Source organism: Electrona antarctica, assembly GCF_951216825.1.
Source record: "Electrona antarctica genome assembly, chromosome: 10".
Classification (NCBI taxonomy): domain Eukaryota; kingdom Metazoa; phylum Chordata; class Actinopteri; order Myctophiformes; family Myctophidae; genus Electrona; species Electrona antarctica.
The window spans coordinates 51,872,419-51,883,209 of record NC_136791.1 but is presented as its reverse complement, the minus strand read 5'-3'; the positions used below and the strand labels follow the sequence as shown (position 1 = coordinate 51,883,209).

The 10,791-nt window shown below is 40.6% G+C and overlaps 1 protein-coding gene and 1 long non-coding RNA gene across 2 annotated transcripts; one reads left to right on the top strand and one right to left on the bottom strand.

Moving 5' to 3' along the window:
- The first annotated feature begins 1,807 nt into the window (after window positions 1-1,807).
- Window positions 1,808-3,281, top strand: sf3b5 (splicing factor 3b, subunit 5). The gene is made up of 2 exons (XM_079511792.1): window positions 1,808-1,948; window positions 2,604-3,281. Exon 2 carries the CDS (start codon window positions 2,633-2,635, stop codon window positions 2,891-2,893), a length of 261 nt encoding a protein of 86 aa, XP_079367918.1. The 5' UTR covers window positions 1,808-1,948; window positions 2,604-2,632; the 3' UTR covers window positions 2,894-3,281.
- LOC306930694 lies at window positions 3,015-5,072 on the bottom strand. The gene is made up of 2 exons (XR_013790918.1): window positions 4,837-5,072; window positions 3,015-3,961 (listed from the first exon to the last, which is right to left on the bottom strand). It is a non-coding gene; the product is annotated as an uncharacterized lncRNA (long non-coding RNA).
- Between the last annotated feature and the right edge of the window lie 5,719 nt (window positions 5,073-10,791).

The window sequence follows — 10,791 nt, the reverse complement described above, 5'->3', positions numbered from 1 at the left end:
AAATCTATAAGCTTACAATAGTGTTGAATCGTGACACATTGTGAGTATATTGAGCTTGTATAGAAAAATGTAGAAGATTTCTAATTCATTATTTGATTAATTCATTATGAATTACCTACATGTAGTGGAGTAAAAAGTACATTTGATTCTGAGATGTAGTGGTGAAGTGGATAAAGTATCAAGACATTGAAATACTCGAGTAAAGTAGGCTACCTCAAAATTGTAGGTGCAGTAGCGGCTACTTGAGTAAATGTACTTTCCACCACTGATCACAGTGTGGCATTGACCTCATGCAGACCGCGGCCATCTTGCCAGCAAGGTGCTAAAGCGTTATTCATAGTCTGGATTTTCGGTGGTTAGGTGACCACCGAACTACAACATGACGTCACGAGCCGCGGTGAAGAGCAAACCACCGCCACCGCCCCAGCCCTTCTCTCTGTTTTTACTCACCACCGCTCAACGCTATTTCAGCTCCGGTGGTCAGCTCACCACCGGAGCGGTGGTCACCTCACCACCGAAAATCCAGACTATGAATGAGCCTTTAACTAGGTCCAACTTCCCATACACTGACACCACGGCGCGTAAACAGCGCCTCAAACTGTGACTCCGCCCACCACCGGGGGAAGTTGTGATTTGTGCTCGTTCACTGCAATGCAATTTGCGGCATTTTCAAAACAATATTGAGCAGAGTAGCGATTATCAAACGTATTTGCAATGCCATACGTTGAAAGATCTGTTGCCCGTGGACAAGGAACGCTACCTCCGCAAGTTAGATAGCATCGGCATAGATGTTTGTCTGTATGTGATTAAGGATTGGACCAAGTTGCATTGGCAGCCATAGAAAATTCTTACCCCAGGCTAAAACCGGATGTGACGTTTTTGGGCGTTCCTGTCTAGCCTGGTGTCAGTGTATTGACAGCCCATTCATCCAAACAGAAAAGTCCTATCTAATTGTATTAAACAACGTCAAACTCACCACCATTGCAGCTGTACGAAAAGCTTGAATTATCCTCTTTCTATCTGCAAAGTGTTTGTTTCATAAAAATCCACTGTAGAGTGTAGACATGTTATGAGCTACTTCCTGTCAATAAACTCCTTGCAGGTGTTTTTTTTTAAGTGTTGGAGTTTGGAAGCGCTTGTTGTAACACACACACACACAAATAAATTGCATTAAACAGTTCCGGCATTTAGATATATGCTGTTCCAAAGACTGAGGTCAAGGCCAGTGTGAGGTGATGCAGAATGCAGATTATACAGGTCGTTTCGAGGAAGCAATCTGATTGGTTGAAACAGATTTCTAGCCGTGCTATAACCACGATAATGGCACGCCACACGGATGGATAATCAAAACAAAGAATTCAGCCGTGCTTTTCTCTCAGAGCGCAGCAGACTCGGTGGCTAGGAGCTAGTTTCTTGGGACATTTGTGGTCGTAGTGGCTACATCTGTCATTGGAAAAAAAAAAGTATTTTTTTCAGACTGCAGAATAATCTTATTAAGGCATCGTGCTGTGTGAATTATATTACTTCAAGGTTTCATGATTTTAGATCAATACAGTTGCAGTATCACAATCTGATTCAACTGTCTGAAACCGAACAAATACAAACAACAAAGCAAGATAAAACAAAAAGACAACTCAAATGGTGAACCAGTTATCACAGAAAGGAGATTATAATACAAATGAACATCTCTGCTGATATATGTTCTTTCTATCTATTTTTTTTTAATGTCTCCCTTTTGTTCATCATCATCAAAATGCTGTTTAATAATAATGAGAGAGAGGAGAGAGAGAGAGAGGGGGGGGGAGAGGAGAGGAGAGGAGAGGGAACTCTTATCCGGTTCACTTGTTTCCTCCGGCGCATGATATCGGTGGCGCTTACCGGAAGTTGAGGCTAATATTTTATCATCATTGTGCGTGAAGGAGTAAGGCAGATCGTGACTTCTAATCGTGTAAGTTATTTACTATTATATTTGAAGCCTTCGTGGCAATCGATGTGCATAGCGTTTGAAACCTACAACCAGAAGAGGAATATCGGGCAATTATGTTAACTAACGTTACCTTAGGGTACTTGCTGTTTGTTAGCCTGGGCTAACAGCAGGCTAACTAGGCTAGGCTAATTAGCATGGCAACTGCTTGAGAAACAGTTTATTGCGAGACACCTTCTCCCTCCTAGATTGTATTACATCTATCACATCTCATGTCTTTAATACAAACATGAAAACAATTCACCAGCCAGTCATGGCTATTTTAAACGTAATGATTGTGATTCAGTCCCGTCAATGGAAACATAGGACCAATGGAAATAAAGTCCCCAGGACTAGGGACGTTTTTGTTATCCTTTTAGCTCAACTATCTGACTCTAGCCTACCTCGTGCTGTTTCGGATTAATAAAGTACGGTATTCAATCATTAATTCATTCAGAGCATTGCCCATGTTCAGTTATTTATAGTAAAATCACCCCAAGGGGTCTCTGTGCATTTCACAAGAATATATAAAAAAAAACATAGCAATAAGAAAACAAAATGTGCATAGCTAATAGCATGTCTATTAACCTAAATATAGAATTATAACCGCACACTGACCTATTTCTTACTCTATGATCAGAAATCTAGGAATCCCTGCCCGAAGTGAGAATGACTGACCGATACAACATCCACAGTCAACTGGAGCATCTGCAGTCCAAGTACATTGGAACAGGCCATGCCGACACCAGCAAGTGGGAATGGCTGGTGAACCAACACAGAGACTCTTACTGCTCCTACATGGGACATTTTGACCTGCTCAACTACTTCTCCATCTCTGAGAACGAGAGCAAGGCACGTGTCCGCTTTAACCTGATGGAGAAGATGCTGCAGCCGTGTGGACCGCCTTCAGACAAACCGGACGATAACTAGGCTTGAATAAAAAAAACACGCAACACGAGTAACGTGCGTGTTTTTTTTCTTCAAGGTCAAGTATTTTTTGGGGTTTTTTTCTGAAGGGTTTAAGGACACGATGCACATTGGGTCATTTAACTGTTTTGTACCTCGATGACATTTCCTGTTAATTTCCTCTATCTGGCTCATGCGCCACAAACATGGCAAAACAAACACAGAAATGTTGGCGGTGTAGAAATGTTTTTTTTTTCTTCTTACCAGTCAAAAGCAAGCATTGACAGACAACAGCAGGAAGAATAAGGACATGAAGGCTACCATGAAAGAAGACTTGGGCTGGGCTTTATTTGTCTTGCAAGGCTAATTGTTTTGATTTCTCTATCGCCAATAAAAAAAAAACCTGCTCCAGTCTAATTGATATTCATTTCCCGGTATTTTCAATTTAATCCATTAAAAACAGGAAAGCATCTGTGTCATCTTAGATGTTTGTGTTGGCTATTCAAAAATGCAGATCTACAAGCTCACAGTGCATCACTTCGTGCCGTGCTGCGAGCTTGTACATCTGCTATTTTTTGAACATTTCTGGGTGAGAAGAACTGATTTAGAAGGCATTTGTAGAATCGGCCCCAGGTCTTTGGTTTATGAATGCTTTCGGAATATCACATTAGGCAACTAGTAAGTTGTCAGGAATTCCAGAACAGAGTATGCCTCTGCAGTGCACATTACATGGAGTTAACTATCCCATTGAGCATCATCATGTTTTTAATTGTGTACTGGGTACTAATTGTTTCATCTTGAGTACCTTATTTGTTTTTCTTACTATTCTCATAAGACCTAGTTGCAGATCATTGCCACTTTTTGTAAACGCTTAACAATTGAAGAGGATGTGACTTGAAGGATGGGCATTGATTTAATTGTTTTTGTACTATTTTTTTTCTCAGATTTATTTCTCACATTCACAATAAATACAAAGCCGATTTCCAAAGCCATTGTGTATTAGAGAGATTACTTCCACACACCCGGTTTAATTTTCAGCAGGTGCGTATAGGTCCTAGCAGAGCAGCAAACGTATGGAGGAGGAGGAGAGACCTGCACACAGCCACTTGCTGCTTCAAGAAGTTTATTTAGTTTAAGTATAAAGAGATCACAACGATGATGGATGTATGTTTATAGTCTGCTACATACATCTTGTTTCCCACTTCAATCTCCCTTTCAGTGAAGATTTCTAAATGGTTCCAATCTTTGTTGAAGAGCTCTTGAGCAAGGTCAAAAGAAAAAAGTAAATAGAAAATTCAAGCTTGCTTTGTCAGAAAGATGGCTGATGCCAGCGATGTCCTACCTTGACTGATTCATAACAGCATAATACAGCTGGAACTCTATAGGCGAGCCCTTTCTTATAGGGTACAATACTGTACATTACACCTTCTAAACAGTGAACTGTTAGAAGGTTAACTGCCACATAAATGTGTGAAGAAATGTATTTCCTTTCCTGGCATGAGTATTGAAAGAAGGCTATTGAAAGAAGTATCAAAAAGAGTTTGGTGGTGGTTTGTGAAAGGGACGTTTTTAAGCCCAATACTAAACCATAATCAGAAATTGATAAACCACAGAGTAGTGGGACCGGAACACTCGAGATCCGGAAGAAGAAAAGTTTGGTCAAGGAACATTTCTGAGGGTTTAGCTCTGAATCCATCTTGAGTACTTTATTTGTTTTTCTTACTATTCTCATAAGACCTAGTTGCAGATCATTGCCACTTTTTGTAAACACTTAACAATTGAAGAGGATGTGACTTGAAGGATGGGCATTGATTTAATTGTTTTTGTACTATTTTTCTCAGATTTATTTCTCACAAATTCACAATAAATACAAAGCCGATTTCAAAAGCCATTGTGTATTAGAGACATTACCTCCACACATCCGGGGTCCTAGCAGAGCAGCAAACGTATGGAGGAGGAGGAGAGACCTGCACACAGCCACTTGCTGCTTCAAGAAGTTTATTTAAATAAGAGTCATAGCAACGTTTCAGCCTTTCTGCCTTCTTCAGGCATGCCTAAAGAAGGCCTTTGTGAAAAAGTGAAGCCAGGAGAAGCTGAACAACCTACACTACGGAAATAGACACAGGGAAGCCTTCATCACAATTTACAATTGGGCATTTAGCAGATGCTCTTAATCCAGAGCGATTTACAGTGTGTGTGTGTGTGTATGGAGAGAGCTGCTAGAGCATGCCTACATTAATTCACATAGCATAATAGTAATATCTATAGTCAATAAGCTTAATATCAGAAAAAAAAACAGCAAGGTGCTCACAGGAGATAAAAAGGTGACTATAGTAAAACAATATATAGGCTATAAACAGGATCAAGACAATAAAAAAAACAGACAAAGGTAAAAGGAGGAATAGGCTTTATTTAATTAAAGGCAACTGCCAACATGTTTCGACCATGCAGGGTCTTCTTCAAGGTCCTTTCGCCCAGACCTTCACGCATGGTCAAAACATGTTGGCAGTTGACTTTTAATTAAATCAATAAGGCTATTCCTCCTTTTACCTTTGAATACCCAGATCATCTGTTTTTCAATATTAGATTGCTATTCATTTAATTTTGACAACTGACCTCAGCTGACTTCGTATCGAAAATGGCATTTGCTTAACCCTGTAAAGATATAGACTATATTATAGAGGGTCTAAAAGTGGTTAAACTAAACTGAAGTGACATTGATGAATTCCAAATATATATATATATATATATATATATATATATATATTTTAAATTCTTTATTTAGGGACATCCACAATCATATTACACAACCATTTCTCAAATAGTGTTTCTTTGTCCACAGGTTCTTTTTTTTTTAGACAGGAACAAAAAAAGAATAAAAATAAAATAAAAGCATATGGGAGAGATGGATGATGTGTACAGAAATTAAAGTACAATACAATGAATTCCAAATATTATCAAAGTATTCTGAGGCACCCCTGGACTTGTGTCAAGGTAGGGTGCCATATGGCAATGATGACATCCACTTTGAGAAACCCTGGCCTAAATTAACACCTTGAGGAACCCCCTCAAGGACCCCTGTGTCAGAACCACTGGGTTACCATCATTCTGCAACAGGAAAATAGAAATGTACAATGGTAAAAAATAAAGATAAACAGACCAGCTGAAATAAACCTTGCTATTGTGTTTGTTTTCATTTTTCAGCTCTATTGATATGCTATTAAAGGAAGATAATAATAAAGAAGAAGACGAAGGCATTTAGCTAAATTGGAGGACCCAGAACTCAATCAGAAGAAGGAAAAAATAACAGTTTGGTGCAAATCAAATGTATCAAGGCAAAAATACAATTACAATGCCATTCAACTGTTGCAAAGTTCCAATATGGGTCCATGGATGTTGATGTTATGGCCTGCCTTGCCGAGCCATGAGGCCCATAGGGCAGGAGCCTATCTCCTGTTTCTGTAGCGTGAGGCAGCTTGATGTACAAGTACACCCCCTGGACATGACACTAGTATGTCGCAGGGACTTACCCCCAATCCAACCCTTGATGCTGAGTGCCAAGCAGGGAGGCACTGGGTCCCATTTTTAGAGTCTTTGGTATGACCCGGCCGGGGATCGAACCCCGACCTCCCAGTCTCAGGGCGAACACTCTAACCACAAGGCCACTGAGCTGGTTATGGCCTGGGATAGTGTTAAAGGGATAGTTCAGATTTTTTGAACTTAAGTTGTATGAAATATTAGTGCAACTTTCGTTCTTTTTTACCCCTCTATCACACAGAACTAGGTTTTTTGTGTCCATATCACTACGCCCAAAAAATAGTTCCATGTGATAGAGGGGTCAAAGTTGAACGAAAGTCGCGCTAATATTTTAGAAATAGTTCAACAATACAAATTACGTTCATTTTGTGGATTCATCTACTTTTACTGCGTGGCCCCAGTGCCCCCCACAAAATGACCGGAACTACTTAATATTGACCAAAACCAGAGCAGAACTCCCACCATGGGACTCGGGCAATCAATTAATACAGTTGCAACCACTATATTAATGGCAAGTATTTCATACAACTTAAGTTAAAAAAATCTGAACTATCCCTTTAAATAAAAATGTAAAATAGCGCCCCTGTTTTAAATGTACGGGGCAGCATAGGCGCTGCATGAGGCGTGATTAGAAGTCGGCAACAGCTGCTGTGGCTTTTAGGTGGAGACTACACCTACTACATCATGTATACTGCTGTCCACACACACACACACACACACACACACACACACACACACACACACACACACACGCACACACACAGTCACACACACACACACACACACACAGTCACACACACACACACACACACACACACACACACACACACACACACACACACACACACACACACACACACACATTTGGAGAGGAAGTGATCTATGAGTCATCACTGGACAGAGAGATTAATCTGTGCATGGTACCAAGGAAGTTCCTGTGTGTGTGTGTGTGTGTGTGTGTGTGTGTGTGTGTGTGTGTGTGTGTGTGTGTGTGTGTGTGTGTGTGTGTGTGTGTGTGTGTGTGTGTGTGTGTGTGTGTGTGTGTGTGTGCGTGTGTGCGTGCGTGCGTGTGTCATGATGCACAAACTGGAAGAGATTTAGAGTGTGTGTGTTGGAAGGGCTCTTACTGGGTGGGGTAGGTCCATGCCATCTGTCTTCACCATGAGAGCCATTGATATGAGATATGCCACAGAGAATGGTTTTGCCGAGTCAGGCATGAAAGCTCTTTCACACACACACACACACACACACACACACACACACACACACACACACACACACACACACACACACACGTTAAGTGAAGTTTTTGCCGTTTTCTTTCTTTCTTTCACCTTTATTTATTCAGGGAAGTCAATTGAGAGCAAGCTCTCTTTTCCAATAATGCACTGATTACAGTAAACATATAGCCTACAGTTTTACAAACATGATAATAGACATTTCAAAATGAACAAGTACAGCTGAATCTCAAAGTAATCCTTCAAGTCTTTTAAATAAAAAATTAAAACTGATTGTAGACAGTTCCACATGTGAGGTGCGTGCGTATGAAAAGCTGTCTTACCCAGTTCCGAGTACCCAGTTGTCAACTTAGTTGTCAGGATAAGGACGTGGTGGAGTAGCTCAGGGGTTCTCAACGTTTTTGGCTGGGGACCCCCGGAAATGCTTTGGCAATGTCTCGGGACCCCCGCCCCGCCCCCTCCCGACCCCCAATATAAATTGACTGCTACAATAACCTTAAACCATTTTGGGCGGGAACCCCTTTTGGTGTTTTAAGCATTGTTATAATTTAGCTATTGAAAAATAGCAGATCTACAAGCTCATAGCGCGCCACCGAGTGGCGCGCTACGAGCTTGTAGGTCTGCTATTTTTGAAAAATCGTGAAAATAAAATTTATTTATTTATTTATTATTTTATTTTTTATTTTTTTGAAAATAATTTGGGGACCCCCTAAAATATTTTGGCGACCCCCCGAGGGGTTGCGACCCACGGGTTGAGAACCCCTGGAGTAGCTATAGGCTCTGACAGGGAGAAAGAATGTGGGATGAGTTTCAATAAAACACTGTTTTATTCCAAATTCATTTAAAATCTGAAGTGAGCAATGACATACAACATGTATCATATTCCCAAATGCTGCCCAAAAGAACCCACTTGCTTGTGCTCCGCTTTGTCGGCTGCAGGCTTAGAGAGGGGAATCAAATTGGTGAAATCACACAGCACCTCCTTACACTTGACCTCAAGGCCAACACTGCAACTCTATAGAGCACTACACACAGAAAGGCCCAATGCCCATTTTCCACACAGCTGTCCAAATAGTGTACAAGGCCCCTCACCTCTGATTGTATTTGTACATGTATGTTTATAGTCTGCTACATACATCTTGTTTCCCACTTCAATCTCCCTTTCAGTGAAGATTTCTTCTTCTTTGTTGAAGAGCTCTTGAGAAAGGTCAAAAGAGGTCAAAAGAGAAAATTCAAGCTTGCTTTGTCAGAAAGATGGCTGATGCCAGCGATGTCCGACCTAGACCATGACTGATTCATAACAGCATACAGCTGGAAAGGTGAGCCCTTTGCCCCTTTCTTATAGAGCACAATACTGTACATTACCTTCTAAACAGTGAATGTGTACTAACACTGCCACATAAATGTGTGAAGGAATGTTATAATCGGGATCTAATCAGATGCCAATTGTGGAGCCGAGGATTCGTCCTGAGGTCAGGGGTGAGTTACGAATCCTTGAAGAAGGCGTTGATGATATGATATATGATTTCCTTTCATGGCGTATTGAAAGAAAATGACATATTGGGCGATAACAATGGAATATATCTCCACTTTTCCATGAGCTTCACACGGACGGCATTCTCTCCGGGCGACTGGCCCATTTCTTATAATGGGATGAATAGAGTTGCAATATACCCTCCATTGACAGCCCATTGATCCAAATTGAATTGGCAATGTTGGTGAGTTTAACGTTGTTTAATACAAACAGATCGGAAATGCAATTTGGATCAATGGGATGTCAATGGAGGGTATTGCAACTCTAGATTCATCCCATTATAAAATAATCTAGTGTTGCAAATTGCGGCTACGCAGCACGGAGCAGATTTATGCATTGCATCACACTGCTAACCGATCTATGGCTATGTACTGTATTTGGGAATTCATGAAATGTACAGTATGTATGATCACAGACATTCTAGGGCTATAAACCTCTGCCTGACAAATTGCATACACACAATCACCTTTTAGAGTTGACAAGAGTGTTGTGCATGCAGTCAGGAAACTGTGCTGCCAACTAGCCTTGTGTCACCAAGCTTTCAACACTGCCAAAAGCCTGGTATCCCACCTACTAATATCCGTGTCCAGGTGACCCCTCTGGTCCAAGAGAGGATTCTCTAAATTTGAGATCTTATCAGAAAATGCACAACAGATCCCAGTCTTGCGAGTTGCGACCAACACTTGGTCGGCCTCAGCTCCACGCTTCTATCCTCAACCAATCATATAAAACGCTTCACTAATAGAGTGCTTGCTTGCTGCATTGTCTCATGCTGAGGCTGCCTTTCTAGGAATTGCTGGCTCAGTCTAAACTACATGCTACAATGACATTCTTAGCATTGGTGGACAAGCAAACAGTGTATATGAATATTATATACTTTACTTAATTGCATGTGATCAACATGCATCTGCATAGTATATATATTTTTTTTTAAACAATATATTTATTGAATTTTTATTTTTTTGTACAAACAGAACAATACATAATACATCAGACAATACAATTACTTAAAAAAAGAAAAAACAAAACAAAACAGTATAATAAAATAAGGGCACTTAGACTGTTAACAACAACAGAGTCCTTATGGCCACAAGACTAAACAGCTGCAGAGAATACAATTAGACATTTTCAGTTTAAGAACGATAAATCATTAACCGTAATATATTGGATAAACCGTCCCCATATTTTATCAAACATATTTTGTTTATTCTTCAAAGTATAAGTGATTCTTTCCAGAGGAAGACACAATAATAGCTCCCTAAACCACTGAGCAATACTGGGTTTGCCTATCTTTTTCCACGATAAAGCTATAGATAGCCTCTGCATAGTATATTAGCATTTATCAAAAACAAATGCAACAAGAAGTGAAGGAATGAGTAGTACTAGGGGCCGAGACCCTCATCCATTCATTTGTTACCTCCCGCCTGGACTACTGCAATGGAGTCCTGTTTGGGGTCCCAAACAAGTACCTGGACAGGCTGCAGTATGTCCAGAACTCAGCTGCCAGAGTTCTCACCCGCACCAAGCCTTGGCAGCACATCACCCCCACCCTCAAACAACTGCACTGGCTTCCTGTCAAGTTCCGTATCAATTATAAACTCCTACTTCTCACC